The 18,981-nt window shown below is 34.4% G+C and overlaps 1 protein-coding gene and 1 non-coding gene across 4 annotated transcripts; both read left to right on the forward strand.

Moving 5' to 3' along the window:
* Positions 1-187: 187 nt before the first annotated feature.
* LOC106170596 (E3 ubiquitin-protein ligase Rnf220) lies at positions 188-16,686 on the forward strand. 3 transcript variants are annotated; one of them, XM_013550537.2, is made up of 13 exons: positions 188-422; positions 1,053-1,649; positions 6,419-6,536; positions 8,045-8,093; positions 10,778-10,858; positions 13,712-13,754; positions 13,978-14,099; positions 14,315-14,429; positions 14,572-14,752; positions 14,928-14,989; positions 15,174-15,349; positions 15,560-15,634; positions 15,908-16,686. In XM_013550537.2, exons 1-13 carry the CDS (start codon positions 401-403, stop codon positions 15,977-15,979), a joined length of 1,713 nt encoding a protein of 570 aa, XP_013405991.2. In that variant the 5' UTR covers positions 188-400; the 3' UTR covers positions 15,980-16,686. The 3 variants fall into 3 exon arrangements, with proteins under 3 accessions (XP_013405991.2, XP_013405990.2, XP_013405989.2); XM_013550536.2 differs by lacking the exon at positions 188-422 and having other exon boundaries at positions 632-1,649; positions 15,177-15,349; XM_013550535.2 differs by lacking the exon at positions 188-422 and having other exon boundaries at positions 635-1,649.
* Positions 16,687-18,109: 1,423 nt separating this feature from the next.
* LOC112042608 (U4 spliceosomal RNA) lies at positions 18,110-18,249 on the forward strand. The gene has a single exon (XR_002886592.2). It is a non-coding gene; the product is annotated as a U4 spliceosomal RNA (small nuclear RNA).
* Positions 18,250-18,981: the final 732 nt, after the last annotated feature.

Here is an 18,981-nt window from a genome sequence, read left to right on the forward strand (position 1 = left end):
TTAAATTCTTCTCTTCTTTGCACATTGACACGGCATTTTCACCACCATGTACTAAAGCGATTTTAGGTAAGCAACCTGAACTTGCTTTAAATGACAATTCTTTCAATCGCAAATTGGTGTGTGTTCCATATTAAACTCGCAGATGGTAGGCGTGACTAATCAAGGGATTCCCCTTCCCATGATTCCCGTGTAAGGGTATCCCCAACTGAAAACGAGGCTGCAGTTAGCGGAGTTGTCTTGGTTTATTGGTATTGCAATCCGTTGAAAATCAAGATCATCAAAGAGGTATCTCTCTACAGATCATTATAACTATTATTCAAAACAACCCATCTACCGAAACAAGGCAGTATTTTTGTTTTTTCTCCAGCTTCTAGAGGCTTTTACTACTGCAATAATTTGGATGGTCAAGGAAAGTACTCCAGGTTAGTGGCATTTGTTTACAAATGGCTCTGATGTCGAATCCGACGTCATCTTAAAGTAGATTGTGGTTGGATGAAATAATCAAATGATGTCTACATAACAACACTGTTATCTTTCAAATGCGTGTTTTATTTCTTTTGTACAAGTTACATTAGAGCTATTTACCCATGGTCTTTTATGCCCAAGTAAGGGTGCTTGTCGTTTCGTCGCCGTGGGTAATTTGTCATGTTAATGTCATGAAGAAATTATCATTTAAATTAGATTGATCTTAGTTTATCATAAAATATAAGACTTCTCCAACTGAGACTGTCAAGTGACACTTTGGCGCAACTCCAGCGATCCCGTAGCATTGTTAATTAATTCTAGTAGTAGGGCCAGGCTCATAATCCTTATGTTTGGAGTATAAATAGTATAGTTCATTGTGATTGGTTGGTTGAACTACAAGAGGCAGGACACCGGGAATCCACACTAGTAGAGAACGTGTGACCTAAGAAGAAACTTAGTTTGAGACATCAGTATTGGATTTGATTTTATAGAAAATTTGGGACAGAGTTTTTTCAAATAACTTGCAGTCATGTTCAGAATGAATTTATGGACTAAACCGTTTTTCTTTGCTCGTGCCCCTTACCCAGGGACAGACCCAAAGGAGATGGCCAACCCATCCTTCCAGCTGGGCCCAAACCCCCTGGCATCCCCTGCCTTGATGGTCCTGGCATCCACAGCCGAGGCAGCGAGAGAGGCTGGTCATATTGCAGCAACATCACAGTATCAAGGACAGGGAATAGATGGCAAAGAAATGCCAGTGCCTTTCACCACAGCCTATGCCATGTATAGGCAAGGGGAGGGGTTTCCCCCACCCATGTATGCACCCCACTTGGCACCTCACCTGATGCGACCCATGGGAATGATAAACCCAAATGGAGGGGGAGCATTCCGCCCTGTTACAACTGCCTCAGATACTGCAGAGTCCCAGTATCATTCTGCTTTCATTCCTGCCAAAAGACCGAAAATTGAAGAAACTGTCACAACGCCATCGCCTTATCATTACAACAGTGAGACTTTTGATAAAAATGCTCGGCCTCAGTCACAGGATTCCAATGCCACCCTGTCTCCAGCAGGAGGCAAAGATGAACTGAGGGGAAATCAAATCACACCAAACTCTGTTGATGCAGAGGCAAAGTCAGAGAGCAGTGACAGAGCGACACCAGAGGAGGGGAGAAATCTCAGAAGTGAGTAGACATTAGTTTTTATCTGGGTAAAGAGTTTTCGTAATTTTGTTTTTCTTTTGAACCAGCTAACCTTACCTTTTTGATAGTAATGGTAATATAAAGGTTTTACATATGCAAAATAAGTCCTCAACCAATGAATTTCAGCTTTTTCTAACAATTTAAAGATTTTTTTAGATTTCTAACTAGAAGTTATATGTCACTTTTTTTATCAGATTTTAAAAGTTTTTTATACATCCACAAAAAGTTTGTATGCAAGAAAATCCTTTTCATCTGGAGCTTGATTTTTAGAATGTATTCATGCTGCAATTTTTATGTGCTAATTGACTTTCTAGTCGCATTTTTATTTGGTTGAAAAAACTACTTGTGAAAAAAGCAGTCTATAACAAAATGAAAAAAAAAAGAAGAGAAAAATGCTTTTATTGTATACTATGCTGTATTAGGTTTAACCAGGTGAAGCTGATAGCTGTTATTTTCAAGTTATGATAGGGGATGAAAGGGAAAGAAAGAAGCACTCCATTTAATATTGTCTACAGTTTCTCAACTTTTTACACCTGCAGTGAGCTTCGCATTATATTTGTGCTACGTAGTGTATCATGGAATCAGCACGTAACAGTGACTGATCTCAGCTATTGTAATGCCTACTCTGCGGCACCTGTGGTTAGACGTGCCAAACATTGTGTCAATTTCATATCGATACCATCGGCTTTGAGTTACTCACACGTGTATAAGCGCCTTTCTTTTGGGAAAAAATTCTTTGTTCAGATTTGTTTTGCCAACTGTGCCCATTCTTTTAATTAGTATTGAGACTATTAATCTTACATGCTGTTTTATTGATCCATTTTACACCCCCACTGTGTCCAAGAGGTTCTAGATGATCATGAAATTATTATATCTGTGCTATTAAAAGTAAATGGAGTAGAAAATGGGAGATGAATAATTGATGGGGAAAAATAAGTAAGCCAGAATTGTGGGAAAAAAGCCTATTTTACTATGGAAAATATTCATATTATAGCTTTCTGACAAAGAAATTACCTACAGAAATGAAGAAGGCATGTTTGATAATTTAGTGCAGTATTTTTAAATTAAGTTAGAGTTGTTATTATTGTGTGGAACATCAAACCCCAATTTAATGGAGTACAGGTGGTGACAGCAGTTCATGAAAAAGTCAAGGGGCCTACCCCTCTGTGAAGAAAATCATTAAACTGCTGATAAGATATTTATGAACATTATTAAACATGTATACAACCTTTAAAACAACTCGAGATTATATTTTCAAAACTCCCATGAGAGAGCATTCAGGAGTTTATCAGCAATAAACTTGACTGGCACGAGAGGTAGCATTATAATTCAGTCAGCTTTTCATTTTACTATACAATCCCCATCTGGTGTCTGATTGCAGACAAACACTGTAGTGGTTACAACTCTGAACAACTGATAATATCTCGGCAACCGAGGAGGCACAGCAGTTTCTGATTTTTTTATTGTAGTTTTATGAGCCACTGTCATTAAGCTGAAGAATCCATTTCCTTTTTTATTTGAAGGCTGTTGCTGGATTTAGTTTAACAGTTTTCTTCTACTTTTTAATGCATGTGTGTCTACATTTAATGGACATTATTGGTTTTGTTCGTTCTTAACTCTCTGTGATTTGCAAAATGAAAAAAATGCCTAGTCGGCACTCTCTTTTGACTGCTTGTTCTACATTTTTGGTATGATTTTTTTAAACATTCAGTAAGTCTTTAGTGTCATTTTAGACAGTTTTTAGAAAATTTTCTGAAATAGTGATATATTAGACACAAAAAGTCTTAAAGTACATTTTTATTGTGAAAAAAAAGCAGTTGATGGCATCAATGTGGCAGCCTTGGAATTTCACTCTTTTTATAAATTTATCTTTCACGCTGTATTAACATGATCAATAGTGTTGATTTTTTTATGGCATTGCACTAAAAGAACCACGAGATGTTAAAACTACTTTCGTCACATTTATTTTCCTGTTTTCAAGTACATGAATATGAGGATATGATATGAATATAGGGGAAATTTTTTAAAATAATTTTTTTTCTTTTTAAATGTGGGTAAAATTGTCATTATTCATTAAATGTAATCTTATATAAACCCTTGCTTTTTCTTTCACATTTCAACTGATACAGTATCTTGTATATTGTGCAACTTTTTAAAAATAACTAAAAGACCTTTTGTGAATACATGAAATGCCCATTTTTTCTTCTTTAAATAAATTTTGATCGAAAAAAAAAATCCCAACCAATGAGGTTGTCAAATTACATTTTCATTTTGCTGGTCTACAATCACATTTTCTGTAACAGTGTACTCATGTGTTTGAAGCTTGTCCCCAGTTTGATAGAGCTGTAATTGCAGAAAATGTTGACTTAATTTGTATGAGGATTAAAATGTAATATGAACTACTCTGGTTGTGATTAAACCTACAAACAGACCAGGTAAACAAATTAATTGCCATTTTGGAGACACAAGCCACAGTTTATTGAAACCTGAACATCAGAGTGACTTGAGGAATTGCACAACTTGTAGATTTACTCCCTAGTGTTTAGTATGGTGGTGTGGGGAGTCGGACTTCAATAAATTTACTTTACCCTCCGCCTACAAAGACCACCTTCTGGAAGAGAAAATTGGCACAGTAATACTCTGTTTTGGGGTATTTTTACTAGCAAAAAGGCAATTATGAAAAGTGAATATAGAGATTGATTCTTGGCACTAATCTGTTTCTAGTTTGTATTGTCAGTAGGGGTATACAGCTACAGGTATTTGTTCATTTCAACCACATGGCAAAGCTTTATTATTCCACCAAAAGAGTCAACCTAATTTTCCCCATCCCTCTGTCTCCCCCTTTTCTTAACAAACCATGCAGGGTTGGTTCTACCTGGAGCACCTTCATTGTCATAAGCTGCTATCAATTAGCCACGCCAGGTTTTATAAACACAGCCAGAAAGTTACAGTAGTTGGGGGATGGCCTAAAGGAATACAGATACAAAGTTGCCTTAGAATTCACATGTACTCAAGGGTTTACATGGGCTGATTCAATTTAAAGTTAAATACTGCAATCTGGATACAATGCTTGGGTATTCCTATCCCTGTAGAACATATCCTCAAAATGTCCACTGGTTGCCCATGGTGTTTAGTATACTGGGCCTAAAATGGATAGTTATCACTTGGAGAAATGCATTTGCACAGAAGCCAGGTATACACTGATTTAATCCTGTTATTCTCTGTACTTTAGAATGGACTTGACTGCAGGAGATAATCACCCAAAGCTGATTAAGGCACACTTTGATGTTTTGTCCCAACACTGTAATTTCTGGGTTCCAGTTTATTTGTACACAAGGTGGGCTGTAGTCACCTTGTGTCAGTCTCGGTAGACAAAATAAATGTAGTCTACTGGAGTAGTTTTAAGAGCCTTATTTAAATATTTAGAAACTTGGAAACACGTTAGCTTTCCAATTTGTACCTGACAGGTAACCTAATTTTCACTTGGAGACATGAGGAAAATAGACACAAATATGTTACTTTCTGTTCTGTGATATTTTTCCTGTTATCAGAATAAGTGATAATTGAATGTTTTTAAGGAGCACTTGGCTATGTTATAATTTTTTTTTTTTTTGTAAGAAAGGGAGATCTATGTGCACATTGGTGAAGTTTTACCCGTATATGTTCAAATGAACATTTCTAGTTTGATAGTATCTAGGTGATTACCTCCATTTGCCCAGACACTTCCACATATGGCAGACATGCTGAAACTGTCAGTCATGACCAGGAAAAAATTGGACCGACAAGAGTTTTAAAAGCCACACTTTTGAATTTAGAGTCATCATTTTACATACTTCCCTAATAAAATTATATAAAACCCAAAGCGTTTTTTTCCCTTCCATTTCACATTTTCCTTCACATTCACAAACAAAGTAAGCTACCTTTAGAATCGTACTGGTAGTATCTGTCTGAAACGAATAGGGTAATTTTCGGTCCGACAAAAATCCATTCGGTCCGGCAAATTTTTCACTACTCCAAATGTACGGCCACTCTAAAAAGTTTTCAGCATGTCTGATATTGCAATGTTAGATGTGAGACTGGGTAAGCAAGTTCATATGTGTGGGAAGCTGACGGTCGTGATGTTCTCATATCATTGTGAGCTAGTGGAATACTTTCTCAAGCTGAATTATTTATTGGGGCGTATACCTGTAACTGATTTCCATTTCTGATCATTTCTTTTGCAATAAAAAAAATAAAAATAAAAATGAAAACTAAAAAAAAACAGAAAAAGGAAATTCAGTGCAGAAAGTTTAATCATTTGTAAATAGGTAAAGAGTTTTAAAAGAATTAAGAATTTATATTTATGTATATTTTAAGAAAATTACTTACACCTACCTAAAATTAACTTCCACATGTTGCAGTGTTGTAAAAATAATTATTTGTAAATAGGTAAAGAGTTTTAAAAGAATTTAGAATTTATATTTTAAGAAAAAAATTTACTATTTCTTTTTTGAAATAAGAATTTTTCCAAGCGGATGATTTAAAAAGCAATAAAACTTAGGGTTTAAACTGTTGACTGAATGGGAAATGAATTTCTTTAAAAAACTTGAATGGGTGAATGGGCCAGATAAGAACATAATGCATTGGCACTGACAACTTTTCCCCAACTGAACCTTCTTGAAGTTATTTTGAATAAACTCTTCTTATTTTTATGTTTAATTTAATTTTTTTATAGAAGATACACCCAATTGATTTTTTAAATTATTTTTTAGAGCAAAGAAAACGAAACATCCAAGATGGCTGTTGCCCAGTATGTGGCTTGACATTGCGGACCGGGGAGATGGAGAGTCACCTAATCATGGAAATTGAAAAACTGGACAAAATTTGCAGGTACATAGTATTTTGGTTAAGGTTTTGTGCTTTATACTCTCTGCCCTGTTATATTACATTCTTGTTTTTAATTAGTAAATTTAGGAAGTGACAGATAAAGAGTGAATTCTTCTCGGTCTCTGTAGACGTGCCTGCAGATTGTTTAGTTTGGTGCGAAGTCATTGTGTGCTCTGTGTTGTTCCAGATAGTCACAAAAGTGCAAAAATGAGAAGTGTATTGGATTAAGTCTGGACGTGTCAATAATTACATTTAATTATTTCTCGTTTTGCACACAAGGAATACAATAACCTTAGAACCTTTCATGATACACTCCGGTTTTGTGTTTAATTGAGAAAACATCAGGATCAGGTAGCGGTTTCCTGTGTATTCATTTCAAGTTAATTTTTTGTGCTTACTGACTGCTAAAAATATGTTTTTACATGGAAGATGTGTGACGATTTCTAGAAACCTCCCTTAGAAAAATGGCAATGTTATTGTTATGAATGAATGATGCTGTGAACATTCAGGTTTCTACTAATTTTGAGTCAGTTGGCCGTTTGCTTTAGCTCTTTATTTTCCTTTGACTGTAATGGATCTTTGTTTTGCCTGCTACAGTCTTTTATGGGTGTCAGCTGATAATAAATTTGTCTATTACATGCTGTTTTGTTCTTGCCTATTGACACTAGACCAATAAACAGCTCAGAAAATGGTCAATACAGATTAAAGCATTTTGTGCTTCATGCAATAAAGGAGAATTCATTCCGTTCTTTCCAAAGTGAACTGCTGGATTATCACCAATAAGCCAGTCAATTCAAATGTCAGCTGGTTCCTAGTGAAGTTTAATAATAGTAAATTAATTGAATTTTGAGTGTCTCAATAAAACATCACTAAGGCAGGGCATAAGCCCACTGCTGTCTATCTATCTGGGCTTGGTTTAATTAAAAATTTAAGTGTTTTCATTTCCTATTACTAGTGAAATATTGCCCAAGACAGGCATGTAAATATTGGTAAAAGAAGTCAGTATATTGAATTAATATCTTTATTATTTCTGGCTTCCTCTCTTGATCGATTGGCACATGGAGTGTTATTAGGTATTGCGAAAAAGCAAGCAGGAAAATCAAAAGATAATGCAGCAATTAAGGGATTAAGTACTCTGGGTCTTTTTAATAAAACCCTGGTCTGTTTAAGTCGTATCTTGACATAAAGGAGAACTTCATAATACCACCAGAAGCTAATAGCCTCCCATTTATTTTGAATATTGCCCTGAATAACTTGTGATTGGATTTTGCTGGCATTGAGCCTAGAGTCAAAGAATGAAACCAGATTGGAATCACTTTTTTATCAGCTTGTTTCAAGAGGTTGTAGATTTAGATACCATTAAGATCAATCCCTCAGGTGCCATTGTATTAAACTTGATGCTAAAATGTTATTTCTTACATTTTTTGAACTTGTATCTTATCATTTATAGCATTAGTTGCTCAGTATTTTGAAAAAAATTTCAGTTTTTTTTTTTTATTTTGTCTTTTCAGAACTGGAAGAAAAGGTGCATGTAAAGATCCAAGTTCACAGGGAAAGAAGGTATATATGTTATAATGTTATATGCCATAATCTTTTAAATATGCTCAATTTGTGTAGAGAAATATAATAAAGGTTGTTATAAGCATATCTTGGATAGGTAAAAAAAAAGAAATATAATTCTTCTGCTATATTATATTTAAACTTTAGAGCAGTTTCACTTCTAACTTTTATTTTTTATTATTAATTAGTTGAATATTATCTAAAAGCAATTTTTTTTTCAAATCAAAGTATCTTTTTTTTTCTAGTTTATGTTGTCTGGAAACTAATAAGGGTTGAAAGATGATATGTATGCTGTGCATAACTACTCATTACAAAATAATTGAGTCTGTGTGTGTTCTTTAAATTTGTAAAGTTGATACCATTTTTCTATTTTGCAACAGATTTAAAAAGGGAGGGTCAAATCTAAATTCACTTAGTGTCATTAAATGTTTCTTTTCTTTTCTTTACTGTCAACCAGTTTTTAATTTTCGTACTGACATGCGTCAATTGTAAAGTAATTTTGAGACACCCTTAGATGTTTGCCCATTATGGCTGTTATCAGTCTATGTGTCTGCCATTTCTAAGGTAATTAGTTTTTGATTTTCAAAGAGTACTGCGTAGTTTAACACATTTTCACCAACAAACCTGACTATTGCATCCATTGGGGATTAGTTCCACAATGGCATGGAGTAGGGGGGGTTAAGAGAAAAGGCAATTTATTGCAACGCATTGCTGCATATTAAAACTTTTTGACCCACAAAACTTGTTAAGTTTTCACATTTGACTCTTAATGGTATGATAATAGAGACAAAATGTCCACATGCTTGCATGAAAGTAATTGGTCACAGTGATAAATTTGACAGCAGCAGGTAATAGATTATTTTAACATGGCTGCCCCTGATAAGTAGTGTTTGTAGAAGTGGTAAAGGTGTAGTTTAATGTGAAGTGCTTTACTTCCTTTAATCCTCCTGCTTCCAAAGTGGCTACATCCTCCTACTTTTATTGCCTGTGAGGTTTAATTTTAAAGCCCTGCTGTAATTCTGTTTTTACCAAACTTCGTAGTCAAGATTTTAAATTTTGACAGCCTCCTCTTCAAACACATACTTTTTGCATTAAATCTCCCCCTCCCCTTTTTTCCCCATCATCATTGTACATCTAAAATCTTTCTGCTTGTGAAGAATGAGTATTCAAGAATATTTCAAAAGGACATTAACCTTTAAAAATATTATATTTTATGTACAATAATGCTATATATATACTACCTAATCTTGTACATTGTGGCTTATTTCTGAGTGGTTTCATTGGCATATTTGTGCTAATGGTGCTTTGACAAACCACACAATTTATGCTTGCGGTAGATCTGAATGTCTGCACTAGATAACCTCTCACAAATTTAAGTAAGAAAAGAGGAAGATTCTTTTTTTTTTTTAAATTTACAATATCAGATTAATTATTTTGTAAGTTTGTATGGGATAGCTTGTATTTATGTAATATTTTAAAATAAACAAGTAGTTTTATTTTCATAGTCTTTTTAATTAACAATAATATAATTAAATGATAAACATGAAAGTCATTGTGAAATAGAAGGTATTTATGTTATGTTTTGAAATAAGAAAACGGTTCTCTTTTCATAGTCTTATACATTTAAATCAGACAGGGAAAATGCAAAAAAAAAGTTAATTTTGCCATTTTCTATTCAATATAAAAAAGTTCTTGTAGTGCAGGAATATTTTCAATACTCACCGTACCAATCATACTCAATTTACTTGGTCCACAGATTGTAGTACAGGCACTGAAAATGTTCAAAGTTATTGTGATTGTGGAAACACCTGGAATTAGATGTAGGATATGTTCAGGTGACCAGGTGGCTGTCAGACTTCATACAAGTCATCCTGCACTTGGCTGCACACACACAACTGCTAACTACAATTTAAGAATGTTCCAATGACAAAGTTATGGGTGTGCAATTTGTCTGACAGAATTAAGTTTTGCTATGACTATAGGGCTAGTAGGTCCTGTTATTTACAGTGGTGCTTGGGGAATGGTGAAATTGGACTGTTCACCTGGCTGCTTTTCAATAGATTCAGGAACACACTTTGTTTTGTTGGAATTACACCCAGACAAACAGTTGCAGTAAATCCTCTATCTGTATGGAAATGGTAATTGGAAATTTTGTCACTACAAATGACTTGTTTCCCCTGTGGAAAAATTAGACAACTGGGAAATGCTTGCAACTATGAAATTATTGGGTCAGATTTCACAAGGACCCAATACCCTTAGATTACGATGTGTAATACACCAAGAAGCAGCATCCTCTACAACCAATAAGATCATATAAAAAGCGATTTTATCAGAAGTATTTCAATTGATAAGCAAAAATCTAAAAGTACATTTTTTCCCAATTTTACATCAGTAGAATCCTGTCTTAACCTTAAAAACATGTTAAGCTAAAAGTATTATGAAAATTTTTGCATCTTGATGTGAAAATTTTTATTGAAAGATAATATATAACTTATTTATTTCTATGAAATCTTTTCTCAGGCAAGTTAGCGATATCTGCAGATATTGGAATGAACCATCCTTTTGGTTGGGAAAATCTTTACTGTGAATCAGAATTTGATCTAGGTTCTGTGTCTTCATGGTCAAAAGACCTCATTTAAAAATTGCTGGCTACAGGCCTGAGTTTTATATCTTTTTTCTTTTAGAGCTTCCCAAGTCCATCTACCAGCAGCAGAAGAAATTCAGATTCCCCTGGCCTGGATGGAGTGGGACAGACAAGATTTGAGGTAAAAATTTTGGAAAAAAAAGGTTTTTCATACTAACAGAAGTGAGTCAGAAACTTTTAATTTGATACTAGATAATCGCAGTAGACATTTGATGTTTTAAGGGACAAAATTAATAGGATGAATGAATGAACTAGCTGACCTCTGTATATACTAAAAGTCACCTCTCAGTCTTCCTTTCAAACTGAAGTATACATCCTGAGACAACATTTTTTTCTCGTGACCTGCATTGAATAAAGAGTAATAAGCAATTCCTAATTAAACAAATATTTCTTTATTAAATCACTTCAAAAAGAAATATTTGCAAACATAATTAAGTATAGCTTCGAATGCGTTGAAACATACTGAATTTACTGCATTATCTTTCTTTGCAGATAAAGCATTCAAAAAAAAATTACTAATTAACCCATTTCCATTTAATGACAATTGTGTCTGGCAAAGATATTGATAAAATTAAGCAAAAGCTCTCCCCTGGTGTTATACATTGTCTGTTCAAATAATTTAAGTGGGGAAGAAAAATCTGAAACTATAGTTGATCTCTGACATGATTGGATTGGTATTGGACTATCTGTACCCTAGCGGATCCCTGTCTGGGGGAGTATTACATTAGATAAAGGCTAGAAAAGGACAGTATTGAAAAAGGAATATTTCGTAACAGCCATTGGGGTCAGAAGCCACTTTTTGAAGTGAATACAGAAACCGCATTTGGCAGCACCCCTGAAGGATTTTGGATAACTGTGACAAAAGGGAAGTTCAATAAAGCATGGCTTGGTCCCCCCACAGGAGCCATAAAACACTGATTTGATTACCACACGTGAACTGCCCCTGAAAAAAGCCACTACCCCACATGAGCAACACCCATGCCTGCTTCACAACCTTTTATTGAACTACATTAAGGCGCTACTTATTTAATTGATCTCAAAGCTCATCAAATATGCAGCTCACTTTATCAAGCATTGTTCCCCAGTGGCTGGTCTTTTATAGGGGGTTTGTCACGCATTATATACCTTACCACCCTCGGTCTCCCTTGCGATCATTGTGTTAGGGTAACCGTTGTAGAAACGGCCCAATAATTTCCACTAACGTAACATTGGCGTGACAATTAATGTGTTAAAAGTGGCCACCTCCCATTGATTCTCAACACCTGGTTTTTGTGGCTGTCATTAACTCCCTGCTTTGGGGGAGATGATTGCCTTTTTTGATGTGAACAGTTGTAATGATAATGATGGTAATTGCACCGGGACCTGGACGTGATTTGAAGCATAATGCAGACGAGATGCTGGGTTGTGAAAGAAGTAATGAAAAAATTAATGATATGCATGGTTCCAACAGAGCTGGTGCTTTTGTTGTCGAACAATGTGGCTGTCAACTTTATGTCATAATAAAACTATCAAGCATTGGTCACTCAAAAATATGAACATAAAGGCATAATTTCTTCTTGGTTTATGGCATAGAATCACTTTATAAATTCTGTAAAAGACGGTGGCTGGTGACTAAGTTTTCATTAATGTACAACACATTATTTTATTAGCCTGACTGTATATGATGCTGCAAAAAGTGGGTATAATGTTATTGAACATAAAAAAATGTTTTGTCTTGACTACTACAATGGTTTAACAACTTGCAGTACTTTTCCTAAAAGGATTTTTTCCACAATGAATTAGACTATTTTTTTAAGAAAAAATGTTGATATTTGTGACTTTTGCACTGTAAAAAGATTACTCTTTAGAACTATGTGTATAACTGTACATTTAGCCCACTCACACCTGTGTCCCACTAAATTGAGTGCATTTAATGAACCATCTGGAAGAATCAATAGTAATTCTAACCAATACAACTTATGCAATATACAAAATAACAGTGGACTGGAATCACATATATAATTCATGCACTTCCATTTATCACCTTTAGTCTGTGGTCAGTCTTTTGTAACATAAATAATGTTCAATTATAACAGTAACATTCACCCCTATTTGACCTTTTGTCTAGCTAGGCCAGTTTTATCCAAAGGGTCTTTGTCAATTAGTTGATCTTGTAATAATGTGTGAAAACCCAAAAATTCTATAATTCCACGCACTATGCCCAACAGCAAAACGATGTATTTGTGTCCTGTTCACATTTCCAGCCTGGGGGATTTAAAACAATTAGCTGAGCTGATGGTCACTGTTGACCAACTTGGCAGTTAAATCAACACAGACATTGGGGACCCAGTGTCAATCATTGGCTGCTTGATTCCTGCCAGTGTGTATGTTAAAGATTATCCAAACAGTTTGACAGCATTCCTCCTGCAATGACCATTCAGGCTCATGTGACCAAGTGGAGTAATAGAATTGCACATTAATTTTTGATCGGATTAGATTTCGGGGTCATTTAGTTGATACAGTGTTTCTTAGTACCTCCAGGTATTGTTAAAGGGCTACTGCCAGAGGGGAGTTCATTTGGCAATATAAAGTCCCCTAAGTAAATAGTAAACACAACTGAAAGGTGAAATAAACAATAATTTTCCTACTTGATAAAATCAAATGACTATAATTTTAGGGTGGCTGAGTTTGTTTTTCAGCAAGCAGCTGTGCTCAGGGGCAACTGCCTTAATATAATACAAGTTCCAGATTATCTGTCACTCAAATCTGGAAAGTTAGACATTTTAACAGAACTAAAAACATTGGATGTAACAGGCTATACATTTTTGTGTGAAAGCTAAGCTGCTGGGGTATGTGCCCCAGGGATATTGAAATTTTACTTGTTATTTCAAATTGAAAATAGTGTATATCACTTTACCCACCTGCATCTTTTTCCAAATGCAGATATGTTAAAGGTATACATAAGTGTTAATTTTTCCACTCTGGTTTCTTTCAGACGTATTTGCGAATCAAAGCAAACCGACAGAATAGGCTAGCAGGTGAATACCTTACATTTATGATACTTTTATATCTTTCGAGTAATAAAAACATGTGCAGGTGTTCTTTTTTTTTTTTTTTTTTTTTTTTTCCAATCAAGTATTACTTTTCTGGCTTTGGTGTACATATGTAATGGAAATAAAAAAGGAAGGGGAATTTCATGTTATTTAATGGGAATGTACAAAATTCCCTAGCTAATTTCTTTATAATTCTTCCTTTTTTCAGCTAAAGCTAGAACAAGCAAAAGGAAGAGAAACCAGGAAGAAACATCTTGCCCTGTTTGCAATGAAAAGGTGATCGGGACACCAGAGGAGCTGAATGAACATGTGGAAAAATGTCTCAAAAAAGTAGGGTCAGATTTCCTGCCGCTTTGGTTAGAATCTATATATAAGGCAAAATGAAAGTGCAAAAAGAATAGAAGCATTTCCATTTTAGAATATTTACTTTTGTGTAGCTTCACTATTGATATTCAATAATCTATAATGAAAGATATTTTAAGATAAGTTCCAGCCAAAATTCAAAAGTATATTTTTGAATTTTTTATATTTAATTATCTTTTCAGCGAGACAGCGGAGAAGAGGAGGTGGTTGATATTGAAGGTGATCAGTTTGAGGAATATGAATGGGCTGGACAGAAAAGAATTAGAGCCAGCTCTCTGTTACAGGGAGGGATGGCTGGTAAGATTGAACTATTTTATTCTGAACATGAATGATGGTTTCATAAGCATCACATCAAAAATGTTAAATTTTATACCAATTTTAGCAAAAACTTAAGACCACTGAAATTTGACAACATGCAATCTTTATCCATTTTATTCAGGTTCTGGCTTCCAAACATCCAAGAGATCCGAGTCTGATGAAGATATCAATTTGGATGTAGATGGAGACGATTCTGAACAATATGGTGGTGTCCAGTACACAGAAGCTGATATCATTCCATGCAGTGCTGACGACTCAGGGGAAGATCAGGAGAGAGAGGCCCTCAGGGGAGCAGTGTTAAGGTGAGCCACAACAGAGAGTATTTTAGAAAAGCACTTTTTTGTGAATCCAAAATAAAAAATATTATACTTTGGAGATTCAATAAGATTTGTGATGACAAAAGGCTTTGAATAATTTAACACATTTTTGTGATGGAATAGAGGGACTTTGATTACCTTTGATGATTTTCATTTCTAGAGGGGAAGGAACACAACCCAAGGCTATTTCTGCAGACAGAAGTAAATGGTCCTCTGATTCTGGTAAGAAACTCTGATCTTGCTGGTTTATATAACATGTTTTGCATTATTTTTTTAGGTGTAATTTTTTCTCAAGCTAACTTTTCCTCAAGCTAACTAGTGCATTGCTTTCATATGAAGTGTTAGGCCAAAGTTGAAGGTGTCAAAAAAAAGTACATTGTCTGTAAGCATCATTTTTGCTTTTCAGCAGAACCTGGTACATCAGAAAGTCCAGACAACTCGGACGAGACTGTGTCCAGTTCTGAAACTGTCCAGGTTCAAGATCCCAAGGCTAAGGAGGTCATTCAGGCTCTTAAAGCCAAAGTGAAGGATCAAGAAGATCATACCAAGAAAGGGGACAAATTTAAATGCTTAATATGCATGGTAAGTGCTTCTATATGTTCTACATGCATGCACAAATGCAAACTAGATATTCAAATAATTTTTCCACACTAGCACAGGTGATGTAATAAGATCAACGTGTATTTAGTATGTCCAAAGACCTCAGCTCTTTTTATATATTTTTATCAGTGAACTTGTTTCAGTCTCAAAACCTATAAAAAGTGTATAAATACAAATTTTTCATTGTTTTAGGAGCCTTATGCATCCCCTTTAACCTCCATTCAGTGTTGGCATGTCCACTGTGAAGAGTGCTGGTTGAGAACTTTGGTAAGTATACAAGTCATGTTAGAACTTTCTTTAGCCACACCCCAAAATGTTGCAAATTAAAATGTGTAAAATTGTCCTATTCAGGTTAATCTTTGAAGTCTGAATCCATTTGTAAAGTATTAAATATTGTGGACAAAACTGAAACGGATTACTTAAAATGATAAGATTGTTAACAGTATGTTGTCAAAAAGGGTATAATAAACATCATGTTTGGGTATAAGATAAACTTCTTTTGACTATCTTCCAAAAAATACTCTCTGTTTACATTTTCAGGGAGCCAAGAAGTTGTGCCCACAGTGTAACATGATCACCTCTGCTGCAGACCTCAGGAAAATCTACCTGTAAGAGGTGTCTGGAAGTACAACAACAAACCCCAACAGACTAAGAACTGCATTATATTCAGCATCTTCCTAATATTGTCTGGGCATGCCTTTGTCACTAAGGCACTGGTAGTTGATTAAATGTCTCCAGGACACCACGAAGATAAACGGGAGAGCTATTTGTACATAATAGCAGACAATATTACTTGACTGCTGCTTCTACTGTCTATGAATAAATTGTTTTCGTGTAACTGCAGAATTTATGGTCATCATAAAGGCATGCTCAGGAGAGGCAAACATGCCATGTTGTTCCTGTTTGTGACCATGTGATCTCTGGTCTAACAGCACAAGAATTCTAGAGAGAATTTTTAAAGCTCAGGCTTGATGTATTTTCTTTATTGCAAATGTGATTATTAAGTAGAGACTGCTTCCCCTTACCTAACATTTTCAATATAGAGTTGATGTTTTTTTACTTTTAAGATTAAAATGGATAGTTACAACTATTGTGGTGCCCTTGTTGCTTCCATTTGAAGTAGTTGCATTGTTAAATGTAACAATACTGATAAGCCTTGAAATACTTATTCTGTTATGTTAGTAATGCTAATTTATGAGCAGGGTTCTTCCATTTGTTATGCACAGCAGATTGTATATAGGAAATTGCACTGAATTTTGTAAACCAACTTATTTTAAATAAATGTTGATTGACCCTTCAGCAATCTAATAGACACCCAAGTCTGCAGTGCTGATTGTACAATTTATTGGTACATTCATTGGTATAATATTATATTTAATCAAAACACATGTAATATTGATATTGGCCACCAATTATTTTCAAAAGTAATTCTTTTGCTAAAACAATACAATAAAGACGAACCCTGGAAGATGGATGGTCACCTATTTAATAAATGCGATGCCCCTTTCCAACCTTCAATAAAAGTTACCATAATTTTTTTTTATTTTTTCATACCTAAATCCTCATTTGCATTCATAAGGCTGAAGCCAAAGTTAAATTTGTCGAGATTGTTTTAACATACATTTCTAAACGCCCTGTCCAGTTTGTTCCTATTACAATCTATTTAGATGCAACTCATGAGATTGTTGTCTTGTGTCTTCCACTTCTCTCTGTGCACTTATTGAAAAGGCATGCTTTATATATATATATATAACATTTTTTAAAATGGATAACTAGACCAGAATTGGGATGAAAATCCCACTTTAGAAAGGAAAATAAAACATCACTAACTTGAAACCAATTTGTTAAACAAGAAATGAAAGAGAATCCAAGTGCAGGAATAATGAGCAATGATTGGAAGAAACGTTGTGCGAAAACCCCTTGCACATGTACAAATGTACTATTAATCACTACAGCCTGTAACCCATTTTACGTAAAATGTAAAATTCCTTGATATGATCTTTCTCATAAGGGTTAAGATCACAGTTACTGTAAATAAAGTACTTTGATGGTCAAATATTTACTTTTTTTCTTGCTACGTAAACATGCAGTACGTACCCGTAAGTAACATAGCCAACGATGTTAACATGTAACATTAAAAGCCAAATATTATTAATTTATTGTTACTGTTTAGATCATTTTACTAAACATCTGTACAACAACAATCCATTTGCCGTTTATGTTAACATTGTGTGTGTTAATTAATAACTGAGTCAATGTTTTACCAATAAATCCGATTTTGCGACCAACTGAAAACTGTGTCATACGCAGGTTTACATGCATGATAACTTGATTCTTTTTCATTTTGGTGTCAAGAGAAACAAAAAGTTGAGATTTTTTTAATGTTCCATTTTGACTCTAAGCTTTTACGGGCATCTTATCTTGTTTACATTGAGATTGAAATTACATTTACCTGTAAAATTCTAGCGATGTGGTAGATGTGATCTTGTCGCAACCAACACACTTGATAAAAGATAATTTTTTAAATAGCCTTTATATCATGTAGAAAGGTAAATTTTGTAATTTTAAAATTATCAATATTATAAAACATAAAAGTTATATGAAATGTGTTGATTGAAATTGTATAATACTGATATTTTGTATTTATATAGCTTATAAAGTATCTTGGTATGGATAAGCGTCTACCTGTGTACTTAAAGTAACTCTCATTACACTTAAGAGGTTGACCTACATAAGAGCTTCAGCTTTGCGCAGTGGCGGTACCATAGCCAATGAGGTTTATCCGAGGCGTGGTTATTGCTAGTTGAAAACTATACCCAATACCCCGCACTGACGACGTGAAATATCGTCGGTAGTGCAATTTTTGAACGCCTCTACGGGGGCAACAAATAAAACTGAGTAATAGCTAATCCCCTCAAAACTACTTCTGTCTTGTGTGTGCGAAATTTTTTTAATGGAGTGAATTGGGTTACCTCATTTAGCATGCTAGAATACCGTACTTAGCTAGGAAAACTTTTCTCCTACCTCTGTCGATTTCTTTTGTTCACCAATGTGTATTTAAGACGAGACGAGAGATCTGCATTTCTGAACTTTAACAGGAAACCTTTTTAGTCTGGGATTAATTATTTGAAAAGTAAACAAGAAAACAAGCATTAAACAGACCCCTTTTTCAAAATTATGATATATTTTGACTTGTGACTGCATATGTGTATATGATTAATTTGTCCACAAGAAAATATAGGTCAATAATGTTCTGCTTTTAGTTTTGTCCAATATTCATGTTTAGGCGTTTTTCTAAGTTAATTGATCAATTAACATAATAAATTAATAAATACATTAATTAATTAATTAATTAATTAATTAATTAATTAATTAATTAATTAATAACCTGTTTATGCAAATTAACACAAAAAGTTTAAAGAGAATTGGACATATCTTTGATTCCATACTATATATAACCCATGAACAACCATTCCACTAAGATGTCATTAAAAATCATTTTCTGACAAAATTCCTAACATCATGTTGAAAAGATACCAGCCTGTGATGCTTTCTTTAACAGTTTCTCAATCTTACTGCATTGTTGCTAAAGGACCAATTTATATGTTACCAGT

The sequence above is a fragment of the Lingula anatina genome, chromosome 1 (assembly GCF_051362555.1).
Source record: "Lingula anatina isolate TDL-2025a chromosome 1, LinAna3.0, whole genome shotgun sequence".
Lineage (NCBI taxonomy): Eukaryota > Metazoa > Brachiopoda > Lingulata > Lingulida > Lingulidae > Lingula > Lingula anatina.